At 37.2% G+C, this 21,761-nt stretch overlaps 1 protein-coding gene across 1 annotated transcript in view; it reads right to left on the bottom strand.

Annotated features, from left to right (window-relative positions):
- Nucleotides 1–10,076: 10,076 nt before the first annotated feature.
- The window catches only part of ACVR1C (activin A receptor type 1C), a 91,387-nt gene continuing 79,702 nt past the window's right edge, over nt 10,077–21,761 (bottom strand). Inside the window, exons 8-9 of the mRNA XM_019922259.3 lie at nt 21,569–21,699; nt 10,077–17,209 (exon numbers count right to left, since the gene is read on the bottom strand). Coding sequence (XP_019777818.1) covers nt 17,084–17,209; nt 21,569–21,699 — 257 coding nt within the window. The 3' untranslated portion in view covers nt 10,077–17,083. The remainder of the gene's footprint in view (nt 17,210–21,568; nt 21,700–21,761) is intronic.

Below are 21,761 nucleotides of genomic sequence, written 5' to 3'. Positions count from 1 at the left end.
ACAGCTTATCTTGAAATTCTTCACCTGTCTGCTCTCTCTAAATATTGACCAATTAGGGAAGAAAGGTAATGGCAGGATTTTCAGGTTACTTTGATAAATCTCCTAAGAAGATAACTCTTTTACTGCCTTTATTAAATACCAACGTCCCATTATCTTTGCTGCTTTAAACCCTTCAGTCTTCCTCAAAGGCAGAATCAAGTTTAAATGTTGAACCTCATCAGACCCTCCATTCTAGTTCCGTGGTTACTCACTGCCATTAGCATTCCTGACTTTCAGATATTTTTTCCTACCAAGGACTTCTCTGTTTATTCCACTTATACAGATCCTTCCCATCTTACAGTATCAACTCAGTAATTTTCTTGCCTCTTACAGCTTAACTCATACTTCATTTCTTTGTCTTTGTTATCATTTTTTACCTGTACCCACACTCAGCCTTAATAATTTTCTTCCTTATGACATCTCTGTATTACTAGCTTCTAAGGCTAGATAGCAATTCATGTACATGCTTTGTCTTCCTTAATAGATTATCTTCTTACGCGCAGGAGCTTACTGGTTTCTTAGCACCACCTACAATGACTCTTATGATACTATGCAGCAGCAATATTTGATAAAGATTTGTTGACTAATATATGAGAGGAAAATAATTTTAACTTTTAATTATAGAACTTGTAATTACAACACTGTTAGATATAGCATTAAAAACTATAGAAAAATGTTTCTCATTAAATAATTTTAAAGAAACTATTCAAATTAAAGTTTTCATAACCCTCCTTAACTGAACATACATTTATTTCCTCTAAAAGTCATAAAAGTCATCAATCTCTTCCAAAACATCCCATAAAACAGCCTTGATTTAGTAATTCCCTGATCTCCAGGAATCCATCCTAAGGGAAGGAAGGTAACTCTTCATTTGTTAAGTTCACTCATTAGGTAAATCATTTCATCAGCATGAATGTTCAACTTTTGCACACATTAGTGCTAAAAAATCAAATGCTAAAAAGTTATTACAAAATTAGAGCTGAGGATAAAATACTAACACTAGTGCTGCTGAAACTAAACCACTTGTTTTATTTATTGCATAGGTTTCACAACCTAGGTTGATGTAAAATAAATATATTCTGCCTTTCTCCTCAACTCCAAGAAGAAGCTAATGATGAAGCCAGATGAGAACCTGATTTAATGATTGTTGAGCAAGAATATTTGGCTTGTAAATCTGGCTAGTACCCACTTAATGCAAGACGAGGACACATCAACAAAACTGCCCCCCAAATGGAAAAAAAATGAAGCAAAAAACTTCAGAACCCACACCAAAAATAAAACCCACGCAGGGTTCTGCTTCTCTTATGCTAAGTCCTAGAAAAATCTTTGTAGGGCTGGAAATATAAACCAAACAACCTAATTTTCTCATAATGTCAGTCTGGAACAGCCACTATGAATTTGGCTAAACTATTCTTGATTGGGTTTTACTACAGACATTTCTGGGGGAGGGGGGAGTTAATGCATTCCATAAAGTATTACTCACTGTGCAAAACAATATATTAGTCTTAATGTTTTAAAACTACATCTTCAAAAAACACCCGATGGCGGAAGAGTAAGACGCGGAGATCACCTTCCTCCCCACAGATACACCAGAAATACATCTACACGTGGAACAACTTCTACAGAACACCTACTGAACGCTGGCAGAAGACCTCAGACCTCCCAAAAGGCAAGAAACCCCCACGTACCTGGGTAGGGCAAAAGAAAAAGAATAAACAGAGACAAAAGAATAGGGACGGGACCTGCACCAGTGGGAGGGAGCTGTGAAGGAGGAAAAGTTTCCATACACTAGGAAGCCCCTTCGCGGGCGGAGGCTGCGGGTGGCGGAGGGGAAAGCTTCGGAGCCGCGGAGGAGAGCGCAGCAACAGGGGTGCGGAGGACAAAGCAGAGAGATTCCTGCACAGAGGGTCAGGGCCGACCGGCACTCAGCAGCCCGAGAGGCTTGTCTGCTCACCCGGCGGGGCGGGCGGGGCTGGGAGTTGAGGCTCGGGCTTCCGTCGGAGCGCAGGGAGAGGACTGGGGTTGGCGGCGTGAACACAGCCTGCAGGGGGTTAGTGCGCCACGGCTAGCCGGGAGGGAGTCCAGGAAAAGTCTGGACCTGCCGAAGAAGCAAGAGACTTTTTCTTACCTCTTTGTTTCCTGGTGCGCGAGGAGAGGGGATTAAGAGCGCTGCTTAAAGGAGCTCCAGAGACGGGCGCGAGCCGCGGCTAAAAGCGCGGACCCCAGAGACGGGCAGGAGACGCTAAGGCTGCTGCTGCCGCCCCCAAGAAGCCTGTGTCCGAGCACAGGTCACTATCCACACCCATCTTCCGGGTAGCCTGTGCAGCCCGCCACTGCCAGGGTCCCGGGATCCAGGGACAACTCCTCCGGGAGAACGCACGGCGCGCCTCAGGCTGCTGCAACGTCACGCCAGCCTCTGCCGCCGAAGGCCCGCCCCGCACTCCGTGCCCCTCCTTCCCCCAGGCCTGAGTGAGCCACAGCCCCCGAATCAGCGGCTCCTTTAACCCCGTCCTGTCTGAGCGACAAACAGACGCCCTCCGGCGACCTACACGCAGAGGCGGGGCCAAATCCAAAGCTGAGCCCCTGGGAGCTGTGCGAACAAAGAAGAGAAAGGGAAATCTCTCCCAGCAGCCTCAGAAGCAGAGGATTAAAGCTCCACAATCAACTTAATGTACCCTGCATCTGTGGAATACATGAATAGACAACCTTCATCCCAAATTAAGGAGGTGGACTTTGAGAGCAAGATTTATGATTTTTTCCCCTTTTCCTCTTTTTGTGAGTGTGTATGTGTATGCTTCTGTGTGAGGTTTTGTCTGTATAGCTTTGCTTCCACCATTTGTCCTAGGGTTCTATCCATCCAGGTTGTTTTGTTTTGTTTTTTCCTTAATAATTACTTTTTATTTTAATAACTTTAATATATTTTATCTTATTTTATTTTACTTTATCTTCTTTCTTTTTTTCCTTCCTTCCTTCCTCCCTCCCTGCCTTCGTCCTTTGCTTGCTGCCTGCTTTCTTTGTTTCTTTCTTTCTTTCTTTCTTTCTTTCTTTATTTATTCTTATACTAATTCTTTCTACTTTTTCTCCCTTTTATTCTGAGCCGTGTTGATGAAAGGCTCTTGGTGCTAAAGCCAGGAGTCAGTGCTGTGCCTCTGAGGTGGGAGAGCCAACTTCAGGACACTGGTCCACAAGAGACCTCCCAGCTCCACATAATATCAAACGGCGAAAATCTCCCAGAGATCGCCATCTCAACACCAGCACTCAGCTTCTCTCAACGACCAGCAAGCTACAGTGCTGGACACCCTATGCCAAACAACTAGCAAGACAGGAACACAACAACACCCATTAGCAGAGAGGCTGCCTAAAATCATAATAAGGCCACAGACACCCCAAAACACAGCAGCAGACGTGGACCTGCCCACCAGAAAGACAAGATCCAGCCTCATCCACCAGAACACAGGCAGTAGTCCCCTCCACCAGGAAGCCTACACAACCCACTGAACCAAACTTAGCCACTGGGGATAGACACCAAAAACAATGGGAACTATGAACCTGCAGCCTGCAAAAAGGAGACCCCAAACACAGTAAGATAAGCAAAATGAGAAGACAGAAAAGCACACAGCAGATGAAGGAGCAAGATAAAAACCCACCAGACCTAACAAATGAAGAGGAAATAGGCAGTCTACCTGAAAAAGAATTCAAAATAATGATAGTAAAGATGATCCAAAATCTTGGAAATAGAAGACAAAATGCAAGAAACATTAACAAGGACCTAGAAGAACTAAAGATGAAACAAACAACGATGAACAACACAATAAATGAAATTAAAAATACTCTACATGGGATCAATAGCAGAATAAGTGAGGCAGAAGAACGGATAAGTGACCTGGAAGATAAAATAGTGGAAATAACTACTGCAGAGCAGAATAAAGAAAAAAGAATGAAAAGAACTGAGGACAGTCTCAGAGACCTCTGGGACAACATTAAAGCACCAACATTCGAATTATAGGGGTTCCAGAAGAAGAAGAGAAAAAGAAACGGACTGAGAAAATATGTGAAGAGATTATAGTTGAAAACTTCCCTAATATGGGAAAGGAAATAGTTAATCAAGTCCAGGAAGCACAGAGAGTCCCATACAGGATAAATCCAAGAATAAATACGCCAAGACACATATTAATCAAACTGTCAAAAATTAAATACAAAGAAAACATATTAAAAGCAGCACGGGAAAAACGACAAATAACACACAAGGGAATCCCCATAAGGTTAACAGCTGATCTTTCAGCAGAAACTCTGCAAGCCAGAAAGGACTGGCAGGACATACTTAAAGTGATGAAGGAGAAAAACCTGCAACCAAGATTACTCTACCCAGCAAGGGTCTCATTCAGATTTGATGGAGAAATTAAAACCTTTACAGACAAGCAAAAGCTGAGAGAGTTCAGCACCACCAAACCAGCTTTACAACAACTGCTAAAGGAACTTCTCTAGGCAAGACACACAAGAGAAGGAAAAGACCTACAATAACGAACCCAAAACAATTAAGAAAATGGGAATAGGAACATACATATCGATAATTACCTTAAATGTAAATGGACTAAATGCTCCCACCAAAAGACACAGATTGGCTGAATGGATACAAAAACAAGACCCATATATATGCTGTCTACAAGAGACCCACTTCAGACCTAGAAACACATACAGAATGAAAGTAAGGGGATGGAAAAAGATATTCCATGCAAATGGAAACCAAAAGAAAGCTGGAGTAGCAATTCTCATATCAGACAAAATAGACTTTAAAATAAAGACTATTAGAAGAGACAAAGAAGGACACTACATAATGATCAAGGGGTCAGTCCAAGAGGAAGATAAAACAATTGTAAATATTTATGCACCCAACATAGGAGCACCTCAATACATAAGGCAAATACTAACAGCCATAAAAGCGGAAATCAACAGTAACACATTCATAGTAGGGGACTTTAACAACCCACTTTCACCAATGGACAGATCATCCAAAATGAAAATAAATAAGGAAACACAAGCTTTAAATGATACATTAAACAAGATGGACTTAATTGATACTTGTAGGACATTCCATCCAAAAACAACAGAATACACATTTTTCTCAAGTGCTAATGGAACATTCTCCAGGATAGATCATATCTTGGGTCACAAGTCAAGCCTTGGTAAATTTAAGAAAATTGAAATTGTATCAAGTATGTTTTCCGACCACAACGCTATGAGACTAGATATCAATTACAGGAAAAGATCTGTAAAAAATACAAACACATGGAGGCTAAACAATACACTACTTAATAACGAAGTGATCACTGAAGAAATCAAAGAGGAAATTAAAAAATACCTAGAAACAAATGACAATGGAGACATGACGACCCAAAACATATGGGATGCAACAAAAACAGTTCTAAGAGGGAAGTTTATAGCAATACAATCCTACCTTAAGAAACAGGAAACATCTCGAATAAACAACCTAACCTTGCACCTAAAGCAATTAGAGAAAGAAGAACAAAAAAACCCCAAAGTTAGCAGAAGGAAAGAAATCATAAAAATCAGATCAGAAATAAATGAAAAAGAAATGAAGGAAACAATAGCAAAGATCAATAAAACTAAAAGCTGGTTGAGAAGATAAACAAAATTGATCAACCATTAGCCAGACTCCTCAAGAAAAAAAGGGAGAAGACTCAAATCAATAGAACTAGAAATGAAAAAGGAGAAGTAACAACTGACACTGCAGAAATAAAAAAGATCATGAGAGATTACTACAAGCAACTCTATGCCAATAAAATGGACAACCTGGAAGAAATGGACAAATTCTTAGAAAAGCACAACCTTCTGAGACTGAATCAGGAAGAAATAGAAAATATGAACAGACCAATCACAAGCTCTGAAATTGAAACTGTGGTTAATAATCTTCCAACAAACAAAAGCCCAGGACCAGTTGGGTTCACAGGTAAATTCTATCAAACATTTAGAGAAGAGCTAACACCTATCCTTCTCAAACTCTTCCAAAATATAGCAGAGGGAGGAACACTCCCAAACTCATTTTACAAGGCCACCATCAACTTGATACCAAGACCAGACAAGGATGTCACAAAGAAAGAAAACTACAGGCCAATATCACTGATGAACATAGATGCAAAAATCCTAAACAAAATACTAGCAAACAGAATCCAACCGCACATTAAAAGGATCATACACCATGATCAAGTGGGGTTTGTTCCAGGAATGCAAGGATTCTTCAATATATGCAAAATAATCAATGTGGTACACCATATTAACATATTGAAGGAGAAAAACCATAGGATCATCTCAATAGATGCAGAGAAAGCTTTCGACAAAATTCAACACCCATTCTTGATAAAAGCCCTGCAGAAAGTAGGCATAGAGGGAACTTTCCTCAACATAATAAAGGCCATATATGACAAACCCACAGCCAACATTGTCCTCAATGGTGAAAAACTGAAAGCATTTCCACTAAGATCAGGAACAAGACAAACTTGCCCAGTCTCACCACTCTTATTCAACATAGTTTTGGAAGTTTTAGCCACAGAAATCAGAGAAGAAAAGGAAATAAAAGGAATCCAGATCGGAAAAGAAGTAAAGCTGTCACTGTTTGAAGATGGCATGATACTATACATAGAGAATCCTAAAGATGCTACCAGAAAACTGCTAGAGCTAATCAATGAATTTGGTAAAGTAGCAGGATTCAAAATTAATGCACAGAGATCTCTGGCATTCCTATACACTAATGATGAAAAATCTGAAAGTGAAATCAAGTAAACACTCCCATTTACCATGCAACAAAAAGAATAAAATATCTAGGAATAAACCTACCTAAGGAGACAAAAGACGTGTATGCAGAAAATTATAAGACACTGATGAAAGAAATTAAAGATGATACAAATAGATGGAGAGATATACCATGTTCTTGGATTGGAAGAATCAACATTGTGAAAATGACTCTACTACCCAAAGCAATCTACAGATTCAATGCAATCACTATCAAATGACCACTGGCTTTTTTCACAGAACTAGAACAAAAAATTTCACAATTTGTATGGAAACACAAAAGACCCCGAATAGCCAAAGCAATCTTGAGAACGAAAAATGGAGCTGAAGGAATCAGGCTCCCTAACTTCAGACTATACCACAAATCTACATTAATCAAGACAGTATGGTACTGGCACAAAAACAGAAAAATAGATCAATGGAACAGGATAGAAAGCCCAGAGATAAACCCACACACATATGATCACCTTATCTTTGATAAAGGAGGCAGGAATGTAGAGTGGAGAAAGGACAGCCTCTTCAATAAGTGGTGCTGGGAAAACTGGACAGGTACATGTAAAAGTATGAGATTAGATCACTCCTTAACACCATACACAAAAATAAGTTCAAAATGGATTAAAGACCTAAATGTAAGGCCAGAAACTATAAAACTCTTAAAGGAAAACATAGGCAGAACACTCTATGACATAAATCACAGCAAGATCCTTTTTGACCCACCTCCTAGAGAAATGGAAATAAAAACAAAAATAAACAAATGGGACCTAATGAAACTTCAAAGCTTTTGCACAGCAAAGGAAACCATAAACAAGATGAAAAGACAACCCTCAGAATGCGAGACAATATTTGCAAATGAAGCAACTGACAAAGGATTCATCTCCAAAATTTATAAGCAGCCCATGCAGCTTAATAACAAAAAAACAAAAAACCCAATCCATAAATGGGCAGAAGACCTAAATAGACATTTCTCCAAAGAAGATATACAGACTGCTAACAAACACATGAAAGAATGCTCAACATCATTAATCATTAGAGAAATGCAAATCAAAACTACAATGAGATATCATCTCACACGAGTCAGAATGGCCATCATCAAAAAATCTAGAAACAATAAATGCTGGAGAGGGTGTGGAGAAAAGGGAACAGTCTTGCACTGCTGGTGGGAATGTGAATTGGTACAGCCATATGGAGAACAGTATAGAGGTTCCTTGAAAAACTACAAATAGAACTACCATACGACCCAGCAATCCCACTACTGGGCATATACCCTGAGAAAACCATAATTCCAAAAGAGTCATGTACCAAAATGTTCATTGTAGCTCTGTTTACAATAGCCCAGAGATGAAAACAACCTAAGTGTCCATCATCGGATGAATGGATAAAGAAGATGTGGCACATATATACAATGGAATATTACTCAGCCATAAAAAGAAACGAAATTGAGCTATTTGTAATGAGGTGGATAGACCTAGAGTCTGTCATACAGAGTGAAGCAAGTCAGAAAGGGAAAGACAAATACCGTATGCTAACACATATATATGGAGTTTAAGAAAAAAAAATGTCATGAAGAACCTAGGGGTAAGACAGGAATAAAGACACAGACATACTAGAGAATGGACCTGAGGATATGGGGAGGGGGAAGGGCAGCTGTGACAAAGCGAGAGAGAGGCATGGATATATATATACTACCAAATGTAAGGTAGACAGCTAGTGGGAAGCAGCAACATAGCACAGGGAGGTGAGCTCGGTGCTTTGTGACCGCCTGGAAGGGTCGATAGGGAGGGTGGGAGGGAGGGAGATGCAAGAGGGAAGAGATATGGGAACATATGTATACGTATAACTGATTCACTTTGTTATAAAGCAGAAAGTAACACACCATTGTAAAGCAATTATACTCCAATAAAGATGTTAAAAAAAAAAAACCTGTAATACAAAATTTCATGTTTTAAGGTTCTTATTTCCAAGAGTCACACGTGCTACCAAGTGTTCTCTATCAAACAATTTGAGAGAGAAAAATGATAGCTTAAGGTAACCACTCAGGAATTAAATGTCCATCTAAAGTATGTGATGAATTGGGAGGTTGTGATTGACATATATACACTAATATGTATAAAATGGATAACTAATAAGAACCTGCTGTATAAAAAATTTTTTAAATACAAAATAAATTTTAAAAACCTACATCTTCAAACTTAGCTCAAATTACCCCTAATTCTAGTGCTCAAGAATTTAGTCACCATGGTTCTATATACTACAAGACACATGATATAATATAATGCCAGCTAATGCAGAATGCCATAAAGAAAAATAAGACAGACCGAGTGGATAGAATGACAAAGGGTGCTGCTCTATAAAGGGTGGCAAGAAAGGTCTGTTTGGTGTGATGGTTTTCGCGCAGAAACTTAAGCCATACAAATGTCTAGAGAAGGAACAGGCAGAGGAAATAGAGCAAATCCCTTGGACAGGTATGTGTAGGGCAAGTTCAAGGAACAGCCAGATCAGGCATCTCCAGAACAGCTGGGGCTGGAGATAAGAGGATACCGGAAATAAAGGCAGAGAGGTTGTCAGAGTCCATATCCCCAAGGTGCTTGTAGACCTCGTGAGTGTTAGGCTTTTATTTTAAGTGTGAAGGAAGCTATTTTAGGCTTGAAAGCAGGACAACCCAGCTCAAATATTTTTCCTGTTACTCTACAGGAAAAGTAAAACAAAGGCTATTGTCCTAAGTCTCATGTAGAGAAACAGCTGTTGAAGAAGCAAGTGTCACTTCCAGGAAGGAAGGAAGGAAAATTCCAGTGCCCATGGAGGCAGCATTTAAATTCCCAAAACCCCCTCCATATACTGCATGCAAATATAAATACGACTTTAAAATAATAGAACATAATTGTATAGAAACTGGAATATGACACTTTTTCTTTTTATTTAAAATAGAGCTCTATATGCTTCACAGAAACAAGTTCAAGGAGTGCTTAATTTATTATTTTTGCCACTTTACAAAACAATACTTTTTTGGAAAATGCATACATAAAAATATAACATTCAGGCAGATACCTATTTACATCTGGAGGCAACTGAAAGTTATGCAATAATATTTTTAAAAGCTTTAAAATAAATACTTTTATGACTTGCTTTTGGTAAAGTTAAACATTTGGTATGAAGGCTATCACTGAGTTCATACTAAATTCTAAAATACTGTTATTTTTAAACAAAATAAGTATACATATATTACTATAAAATGCATATTTCCACCGGCTAGAAATTAATGAAACTTCTGAATGTCATTCATTTCTCTTTGGAATTTGGAATTCTCTTCAGCATCAATGATTAAATTGCAACTACTAAAATTTCCATCTACATATATTTTATACAATTTATTGCCTATTTCTCATTTTAAAACCTAATTTATTTCTTCATATTTCTTATATACATTCATTTGTGCCTGTCTGTTGAAAGGTAATATCTTTTTACATTCTTAAGAATTTCAGCTAGCTTACAATGTCTTTACAACAGTGATTCTTTTCACAGTAGTTCAAGAGTTCAAGGCATGCTTTGCAATGTCAAAATGCAATGGTTTTGACATTTGTAATATGTTCTTAGGTATAAGAAAAGTCACACTACCAAAAGAAAAGTATAATTAGTATTAGTACTTTGAAAGTCAATCCAAAATTACTTTTTTCGAGATCTGAATCTAATTTTCTGTTTTTAGGATATTTTAAAATCTGAAACACAGATTAAGTTTGAATAATTTTCTCCAGTCTAGGATCAGAAGAGTACAAAAGCTGAACACTAGTCATTGTGGAAATGAACTAGAATTTAGTATGTTGGCTAAAATAACCTTCCTTTATATAAAGAGAAAAAAGAGTTGGATTTTCAAAAATATTTAACTACTTGTATTTAGCCTACTGGAGGAAATGGAGATATTGGTAAATATCACTCTAATCCTGCATCAGTTAGAATTTAGGCACATAATTGCCTTTTTAAAGGCAAAGTCAGCAAATAGGTTTGGGTGTGGAATTAAAAACTCTATGGAGATATAAAAATTAGGGTCCATGTGTCTTGCTACCTATTGTCTGGGTTGAAAAATTAAATCAACAAGATAAACATGCAATCTCTTTTGCTCTCTTGGGAATGTAGGATGAAAATCTAAAGTATTTTTTTTTCCAAGTTCTCAACTTGCAGATATCAGGAACCATTTTGAAGTTTTAGTTCTCATTTTCTGAAGATGTGTAAGCAGGCCCGTTTCTAAAGCTATATAAGCTAATACGGTGCTTTTCTGCAAACTATAAAAATATTTCTGCAATTGCAGGTTGGAGTTCAGCCCCTACCTACCCCTCACCTGAGAGGATTCTAGCAAAGCACACGCCCAGCTGGATCTGGTGACACTCAGCATAAGGTTAATTTCCCTAATACAGTTGGATTCTTAGTGGCTATGCTAGTATTCATGTTCATGTAGCCCAGAGTAAAAATCTAGCAGTTAAAACTGTTAGTTATGGAGAGAAAAACTTCTTGTAGGATAACATTGACCAATGATAAAAAAAAATTAGTCATATCTGAAAATATTAAAATCTAGGATTAGATAGAGCTCATATTCTCCCAAATGTTGTATTAATCTACAACTTAATTAAGAAGTATCCTAGGGCTTCCCTGGTGGCGCAGTGGTTGAGAGTCCACCTGCCGATGCAGCGGACACGGGTTCGTGCCCCGGTCCGGGAAGATCCCACATGCCGCGGAGCGGCTGGGCCCGTGAGCCATGGCCGCTGAGCCTGCGCGTCCAGAGCCTGTGCTCCACAACGGGAGAGGCCACAGCAGTGAGAGGCCCGCGTACCGCAAAAAAAAAAAAGAAGTATCCTGGAAGTTATATTAATAGAGGGACTTTTTAAATGGGGATTATTACCTAACATCAATATAATATATTCCAAACCATATAGCATAATGGCTTAATTTTAAGACAGTCAAAGCAAAACAAAGCAATAGTATGAAATATAGCAGAAAGAAATTTAGCAATCACATTATGGGACATATATTTCACATTCTCTGTCCAATCTACGTCTTAGGTGGAATTTATCATTAAGGCAAAAGTAGACATCCCTTGTATGTTAGCTAAAAGCTAGAATATACCTAGACTGCTTAGTCTTTTTAAAATTTAAAAGAAAGTCTTCTCTGCCGTTAACAAATACACTCTTCATAATGCTAATGAAAAAGTACCAGAAGGCATGAGATGAAAGCTCTCATATGTGGATACGGGAGATTAAAATCTTGTTAAGAGGTTCAGTGTGTAGTAATCTGAACAGGAGCTAGAATACTAAAAGAACAGTGATTGGAATTGATGAAATCTAGCAAAGATATTTTTTAATGCACTGAAAGAATGTGAATGCCGAGGATGAACTAATGAGAAACTAAGAAAGAAGTAAGATAATGTGCTACTTACACATGGCCCCACGTTCAACTACCAAATCATCTTTCACTCCCACTCCAGTGCATATAAAGAAAAATCCTTATAGAAAGAAGTCATGAAGCACCTCTTATCACTACTTGCACTAAGAAATTCTATATTCTCACAATTTCTAAATTTTATTCAGCACTCCAGTGGTCACCTACCTAGCTGGACAACTATTTTACAACTCTTCCTTAGATTATTTTAGTTTTACTCACTGATCTCACCATGAGTGAGCAGAATATTTTAGCAGAAATAAAAAGAGAAGGGGGATTTGATCATCACCATTAAATGGCATGTTAGTTTACATTCAACGTAGGTGTACATGGATGCTAATTATTTTTTAATTATTAAATGTTGGATGTGGCAGGGCAGTGTGGTAGGTGTCACCACTGGTTTCTCACATTAGTTCTGCTAATAACTGGCGGTCATTTAATCTCTGATCTTCAGTTTCTTCATCTGACAAAATATGGGAATTGAATTATAAAATTTCTTACATCCTTTACAGTTCCCAAATACTGGGTTTGGTTTTTGTCTGTGACACCACTAAACTAATTTAGACCACCAAGGGATTCTCCCTTTATTAGAAGGCTAAATAGTAAAATGATTAAGGTAAATAGTAGCTAGTTTTTGTTTTTTTTTTAATTAGAGACTAAAGATAATTTTGGGAGACAGTGAGGGAATATTTTAAAAGGAGGTGAGAAAAATAATGAAGCATAAAAGAAAAGCTAGAGGGAGAAAAGAAAGCCAAATATCTGAAAATTTGTATTAAAAGACTTTGAAAAATTGTCTATACTATAGAAATTCTATTTAATATTAACATTGTAATGAAATTTTTGTATTCCAACTGACATTTTTTCTGTTTAGAAGAAGCCCTCAGGAGCAAAGGGATTACTGTCTTCACTAAATAATGCATCAAGTCCATGTAGGTATTAGCTTGTGGAGGGAGCTAATACAAAACATTATCAAACACAGAAGAATATGTTTCACAAAAGAAAAAATATTTAGAATCTCTTCAGAAACCACAATGACACCACTTTAAGATACTAATTCTTAAACATTTCCAAATAACTTAAAATGTTGTACTTGTAAATTTATTTAAAGGAACAATTATTGAAGACATCAACTACCATCACCTTCACTCATTTGCTATTTTTACTTTCTTAATTTCCTGGTGGGAAATAAAATGTCCAGACTTTAAATAAATTTTTGTAAATGAATTACATTTCCGTATTTATTTTAAATAATTAATCAGAAACTATTCCCTGCTAAGTAATTTTAAGTTGAACTTTATATAATGGCAAATGTGAGCTCCCTGTCTTCAGATGATTTGCTAAGTAGTTTCCCTGGTACTTTTGCGTAAATTCTAAGATAGCCCTGAGTTTTCTCTGCCCCAATAAGTCACATGGTGGCAAAAATCCAGCATAGTAGAAGTAGTTTTCTTTTGTTTTATTTAATAATTCTACTAAGGTAGAAATATTACAAATAATAAACTTTTATGGAACGTCTAACCTAGTGAATCTATTGTAGATTTTCATTTTAAAATAAAAGCTGATTTTGAAGTCTTCAGACACTGCAATCAGGTTACTATTTTCATATAATCATGGAAATTTAAAATGCAAAGTTAATTGAAAGTATAAAGATGAGAAGCAAGTGCTATACCTAAAATAGTGCACGACACAGTCATGTTTCACTTAACTTTCAAGTCAGAACATAAATTAAGAATTCTAGATGTGACATGCCAAATATTTTAGACAGAAGAAAGCACACAACAGAATCTGTACCAATTACACACTTAAATGCTTAGCTTATAAGGCAACAAGTTCATGCTGAAATATTGACAACAAATGATGCTTCCCTTAGTTTAAGGAAGTGATGCTGCATATAAATCCCATCACCACTTTATACAGTACTGAAATTTCATAAATAGCATTTTCCCAAGCTTCACGTTATATCCAAAGCCAAAATATTTGAAAGGAGCAAAGAACACTGACACTTTGAGCCTAAGAAGAATATTTTTTGCTTGTAACACAATTCAAAAGAAATAAATATTACACAATGACTCCATTAAAAAGAAATAATGTAAAGTTTAACAGCATAGGTTATATACAGTGAATTTGCCTAATGCTCTAAACTGGATCATATTTCTGTAAATGAGCATTTTCTATTTATAATCATTCTGAAAGTTAAGGAAAAATTAAAACTTTTAACTTTTTCTTATAATTTATGTTAACCTACCCTCTTTCTTTAAAAATGCATTTGGAAATTGAAATATAAGACTATTCATTTAGGAGTTATAGTTAACAAACACAAAAACAAGAAAAATATCTCAAAATGTACAGATTTCTCTACAGTGGAAGTTGACTCAATAAAAATATGGAATTATATTTGGACACCTTCAAATAGATTATAAAACATAATGTCAAGGAAAATGGGAGATTATAAAACACCTTCTCTCAAAAATTAAATAAGTATATTCACCCATCATATGTGAATAAAAGAGGAAATATTACTCTTGTTTTTATGAAACTATAGTACAATCATAGTAAATAAATAATTTCATTCTCATATATGCAGAAACAATCTATGAGAAACCAAGGTAACAAGCACAAGCAAGATTACTCCTTCACAGAAGCTCTTTTTAGAATTCCTTCCCATATGCACTTTAAAAAATTGATTACATAATTTAGATTGTCTCGAATAACCAATAAAGATACTTCCTACATGTGCTGCAAATTGAGAGCAATTTTTGAAACCCACGGTCATATAGAATTCAAGACATCCTCACATTTGTCAATTTACTTCCCCTACACACCCACATCCCTGTTCCCATTCCCAAATTAGACTTTAAAATCCCTGAGGGCAGAACCTATCCACCTTTTAATTTCCCTGTTGAACCCAAAATTGTGGCAAGGAAGATATGCAGTGCCCCACATTTTGTAATGAATGGATAATTGCATGAATGAGAATGAAGGTATATATAAACCACAGCTGTCAGATTTTTGCCTTTGATATCTCATCCTAGTCAAATGAAGATGGGTTTAGTAACACATTTCCATAGTGGAATGAAGTGTAATCACTAGATTGTACTCTATGTGATAATACACAGGTATATCCTATAGAACATTGTTACCCAAGTCATGCTTTGTAGAAACTAAAATGTGGGCTAGTGAAAGGTTTCCCGTTTTTTATAAAAGAGTTCCATTGGTCAAATAATTTGGAAAATCCAGTTAAAGAAATTCAAGTAACATTTTTTTACTGCTAGACTCCTCAAAGCACATAATATACTAATATGCGGTATCACTTTCTAAAAATCTATCAAAGAACACTTTTGGTCTTTGATCATCTCAGAAGAGCATTCTAAGGAACAGAGTTTAGGAAACAATGTTTTAGAACAATAAACAATACCATGTTAAATCTTGCTTCACCAAAGCAGAATTATAGATTTGAAGGAAAAATTTAATGTTCCATGTATTATTCAGAATGCATCACTTTTGTTTCCACAGGAAATAGAATAAAAGCAAAGTTATCATGAGCCTTCTGTACCCATTGCTCATTTTGAAAGGGTAAGGGAATATCTCTTTACTGATAACCCTTGCTTGGGTTTGGTTATCATATTTCATTTAAGAGTTTTCTTAATTTTTCCTCAAAATATCCCCTAGTAGCCTCTTCCTTTTCTGTTCTTCTCTTTCTAAATGTATATGTACAAAAGTGGTAGGGACCTCTGCAATACATCTTAAAGACATCTCTGACAATTTATGACCTTATGACTGATTAATGTCTGGAAGTATTCAGAGAACATTAAAACTCATCTAACAAATAGGGTGACTATGGAATTTCTATGAGGAAAATGTCAGTGGATATTGTCCTGAGAGTTCATACAGATCCATTATGATTCTGCAAAATAACTTAATTTGTCTTCCGTTTGACTAAACCACAAATTCCGTCATGAAAGATGTTGTTTCTACATAGGGAGAAAAAAATACTATAGGAATTAAAGGTAAAGTAGGAAGCTAGCTAACTATCATGTGGATTATCATAAGATTTGGACCTAGTGCCAGCTCTATCACTAGCTATGTGACTTTGGGACATCTGTCAATGTCTCAAGGTGTCAGGTGTCTCATTTGAAAATAAGAGAAAGTAACAACCTTGTGACTTCCCAACTGTTTGCCTCAGGGGCTGCTGTGGTGGTGGATTATGAAGAGGAGAACAGGGAAGGAGAAACCAGGGAAGTGATCTGATCTCCCTTCCATCTTCCACCTGAGCAGCACTACTTTTACATGTTTTGTATACTAAAGTTCAGAGCAATATTTAATTTTTAAAAGATCCTGTTTAAAGAGAAAACCACAGATTCTATGATCTAAAGTTTTGTTTAGATATAACATCCTCCAGGCCACATTTTTAATAAACGTGTTTTCATCTCAGGAAAAAACAATGGGCTTTTATATTTTCTTTTCTATTCATTCATGTGCTCCTGATTCAAGTAAAATAAAACCTTAATAACTTTCATTATTTCATATAGCTTATTTTACACTTTTGTAATATGTTTCTTAAATAAAAAGATGAGTTGATGTGTTGCTTTTCAAAATAAAATTAAAGACAACATGGGGAGTGGATGAAGTCAACTCCAGCCCATACTTGACTTTAGTTATTTTTTCATGGTGCCTTTGGGCACTTAAATACTGCACTGCATTATCTTTGAGGTAGAACAACAGCAACGATGACAAAACAAAGGCCAAAAAATTCACATAAAAAGGAAAAATGAGAAAGAAAGATGTGAGAGGTTTCTTTTTAACACAATTCTCATCATCAGGCTTTGCAGTCTTCTTTGACACAAAGTTGAGAAATAGTCTTCTTAATCCGGAGGGCGGTTAGGCGGGCTGCCCCATTGGCATACCAACACTCGCGCATTATTCTCCCCATGACTCGGAGTGCCTTTAAGAGAGAAAATATCAAAGTCTTTAGCACAAAACACAGTACGAGAGAAGAAAAGCCACAAACACAGGAATCGATGCTAAGCTCTGATACAGAAATAGTAAACTTAAATCAATATGAGAAGGAGATCAGGGCCAAATCACTTCAAAAATCCTGTCAAGGGTGTCTCCCCTAAGACAAGGAACAGGGCATCTCCCCCCAGACACAGACCAGGGCGTCTCCACTCAGACAAGGACCAGAGCATCTCCCCTCAGACGCGGACCAGGGCATCAACCCTCAGGCAAGGACCGTGGCTTCTCCTCCCAGACAGAGACAAGGGTGACTTCTCTCAGAAAAAGACCAGAGCGTCTCCTCTCAGAGACCAGGGTGACTTCTCTCAGAAAGGGACCAGGGTATTTCCCCACTGACAGAGACCAGGTCATCTCCCCTCAGAAGGACCAGAGCATCTCCCCACAGAAAGAGACCAAGGTGACTTCTCTCAGAAAAAGACTAGAGTGTCTCTTCTTAGAGACCAGGACATCTACCCTCAGACCAGGACTAGGACATTTCCTCTCAGAAAGGGACCAGACTGTCTCCCCTCAGATAAGGACTAAGGCATCTCCCCTGAGAGGGACCAGAATGTCTCCCCATGGACAGAGACAAAGGTGACTTCTCTCAGAAAAAGACCAGGCTCTCCCCTCAAACAGAGAAAAAAGTTTCTCCCCTCAGACAGAGACCAGGTCAACTTCAAGCATAGAAAGACCAGGGCTCTCCCCTCAGACAGAGCCCAGGCTGTCTCCCCTCAAACAGAGATCAGGGCACCTCCTCTCCTAGGGAGACCAGGGTGTCTTCTCTCAGACAGGCCAGGTGTCTCCTCTCAGAAAGCGGCCAGGCGATCTCCTCTGGCTTCAGGCAGAGGCACAGGGCCCACTGATCTGCTAGATGATTTGAAGCCATCATTTGTGGACCTTGAAGGTAGCTATAGGAGATGATAGGGAGCCTTTGCTCAGTGGCATTTTGGTTTATGGAATTACACTATCATTTTTAAGGTCATGTTTGATTAGCATAATGTGAAATGATGGACCAGTTTCATTTGTTTTAGTCTTTTCTGTTTAGTGATTAGTTGTTTATTTGTCTTCCACCTACTCTGTTGAATGTAATTTTAGGAAAGAGAATATGGCCACCTTACACAACATCCTTTTAGAGTAAGTGAAATCAATTGAATAGCTTTATCTTCTTGAGATGATCAATAATCTTTGAAACGATTAATCTTTTTATGCATTTTATGTATGCATTTTATGAAAATTTTCCTCTTCTTTCAAGCTGCATGAAAATAAAATGCTTTCAATTAAGAAATTATATATGTTATGTATAAAAAAGCTAACAATTTCTGCCCTTGGGCTTTCAGAATATGTAAACTTTCTTTAAAATCTTTGTAGTGGAATTAAAATATTTCTAAAAATCCTGTCAAAACACAGATATTAATCCTATAGAGGGAGGCTATTAATCCTCTTTTAATTGAAAATTCTGGGAATATGGTAGAATGACTATCTTTTAAAATATTCTAAGAAAGGACATGAAAGACAAAAATGGATAAGGGATGGGTTGGAAATTCCCTGTGTTGCTCTGGATGGTAAGTACACACATATACATTTTTCTTTAAGTCATCAAACTACATACTAAGATTTATTCATTTTATCATATGTAAATTATGCCACAATAAAATAATGATCTAAATACTAATATCAAAAATTTTGAATTAAAAAAATCAGTATAAGTGAACTGGTAAATAAATAAGATAAATACTCAGAGGGGAAAACAATGAGAATGCATGAATCCAGAGAGGTATAAGAAATCACTGAAGCAAGGCGTTGCTCTGATGGCATTTGCTGATCTCACAGTCTAGAATTTCAGAATTGATGGACCATATGTGAAAGACAGGAAATACAGCCCAAAGCACACAGAAGGTGTCAGATCAAGACATTTACAAAGTCCAGACTGTAAGGATGAATTGGTCTTAGAAGGAACTTTGTGAAGAAAATTGTCTAAATCTTTGATCTTGGTAAAGAAAAAATCAAACCTTAGCCTTAAAATGTTGCAGTAAGCCTGAGCTCATAGTGAAAATTCACAAGAAGATGAGGAAATAAAGTATCACAAGCAAGAGTTAGTCAAAACAACAAACAGGAAAATCAAACCTATCAAAACATTAGATGCTAGAATTAAATGATATAAAATATTTAAAAAATAAAGTACATTTTAAAAAGCAAAGAGAGGGCTTCCCTGGTGGCGCAGTGGTTGGGAGTCCGCTTGCCAATGCAGGGGACACGGGTTCGTGCCCCGGTCCGGGAGGATCCCACGTGCCGCGGAGCGGCTGGGCCCGTGAGCCATGGCCGCTGGGCCTGCGCGTCCGGAGCCTGTGCTCCGCAATGGGAGAGGCCGCAGCGGTGAGAGGCCCGCGTACCGCAAAAAAAAAAAAAGCAAAACAAAACAAATAAATGGCATTTTTTTACAGAATCAGAACAAAAAACAAAGAAAATTTTAAAAAGAAAACAAAAACCCCAAAACAAACAATAAAAAACAAAACTAATATAAAAAAAGGTGTCAAAGGTAAGACATGAAAAGTTTTAAGGGGCAAAACTATCATAACTTTCACACAACATTATACTGGAAATCCTAGAAACTGCAATAAGAAAGGTATGAGTCCCCGGACTCTCATTATTTGGGGATATGATCATCTATGTAGGCACCCCAAAAGAATCTATAGTTTTATACCCTAAAGAAATAATTTTTACACACACACACAGCAGTATTGTTTTAAAAGAAACTAAAAATCACACATGTGACAATCAACAGTAGAGTGAAAAAAAGAAATTAGATACATACAATGGAATACTACACAGATATGAAAATAAACAGATTATAGCTATACATATATAAGGTAAAGTAAAAAAAATTAAGAAGAATATCTATAGTAAGTGTCAATATATTTCACAAATAAACAAAAGTTAGCCATATACACGTACATATATATATATATATATATGTATGGCTAAATTTTAAAGCAAAGCAAGGCAATAATAAAATGATTAGTTATAATAGTAGCCTCTCAGAGGGGTGAGGAATCTTCAAAGGTATTGGAAGTGTCCTATTCTTTAAACTTGGTCATGAATTCTATTATCTTTACATATAACTTTACATATATGTTAATATCCTCTCATATGCATGAAATGGTTAATATCAGAAAAAATTTTAATTTAATTTCAATTTGCTTATAAATGCCTCAAATTCTGCTTCTCAAATGAGTATATAGGTAAGCTATCTACACAAAATAGAAATATCAGGACATAAATCTTGCCTTAAATAGGAAATGAGTTGAGCAAAACATGAAGGAGAGGAAAAATGAGGAAAAACGTAACCGTATAAGATATGACAGAGCCAAAACTAAAAGATGTCACCAAAAAAATCGCCTCAAGCATTACATTTAAATATGGCAGAAGACAAACAGTCATAATTGGGATGGGGGAGATTAAAGCATTAAAATAGTTGTGGAACTAGTTAGATGATTTATAGTCTTTCCTCCACCTTCCCTTTTACTTCCTGTGGGAGCTAGAGAAGTCTCTCTCTTCACACAGGCAGAACAAGCATTGCAATATGTCTGCTCTATGATGGTTACTACATGTGTGGTACAAGATGAGGAGCTAAACAACAATGGTCCCTGCCATGGGGAAGCTTTTCTGATGGAAGAGAATAAACTCAAACTTCAGCAAGTTAGGGATTAGGAATAATTTATTGACTCTAAGGATGACTGAAATTGTAATACTCTGTGTAGCACAGACATTGACTACCCACCGAATATGCCTGTGTTCCCGACATTCCCAGCTCCCTTCCAGCTGGATGGGACTGTGTGACTCGTTCTGGTCTATGAACCATGAGTGGAAATGAAATGTGTCACTTGAGCCAAAGTATTAGAGAGCCAGTGTGTGACCCTCCAGCTCCTCTCTTCTCCTGACCTAGACCTCTGGAAACTATGTGTTTAGATAGCAGCATCACAAGATCAAAGTCACCTGGATTACTGAATCACCACAGGGAGCACAGATTCCAATGAAAGCTGCCTAACCTACAGGGGACTTGGCGTAGCAAGAAATAAAGTCTTGTGTGAAGTCACTGGGATGTCAAGGTTGTTCCTGCCACATAACTTAGCCTTATGATACTGACAGCTAAAGGGAATAAAATCCTTCTGAAGCTTATATGAAGACATATACCTACATACATGAAATGAATTGGATGCCTAGATAAAGAGGACTATGGCCTCTGAAAATCCACCCTGATACTTACCTCAAAATTATAATGGGAAAAATACACATAAGAACATAGCCTTACTTCACAGCTTTGCCACTGGTTCGGAATACTTGGTCGGAACTTCTGGTCACAGACAACCTTCCTCATTTCCTCTATTGAGGGATCTGAAGGCACCATGTCATAATAAGGCAACTGGTACTCCTCAACAATTCCTATAAAAAAGTTGCATAATAAATTTCCCAGTGTGAATAATAAACAAAGATGTTTACTTCAA

Source organism: Tursiops truncatus, chromosome 7 (assembly GCF_011762595.2).
Source record: "Tursiops truncatus isolate mTurTru1 chromosome 7, mTurTru1.mat.Y, whole genome shotgun sequence".
In the NCBI taxonomy this organism is placed as follows: Eukaryota; Metazoa; Chordata; class Mammalia; order Artiodactyla; family Delphinidae; genus Tursiops; species Tursiops truncatus.
The sequence above is the reverse complement of the archived record's forward strand: the minus strand, read 5'-3'. Positions and strand labels throughout refer to the sequence as shown.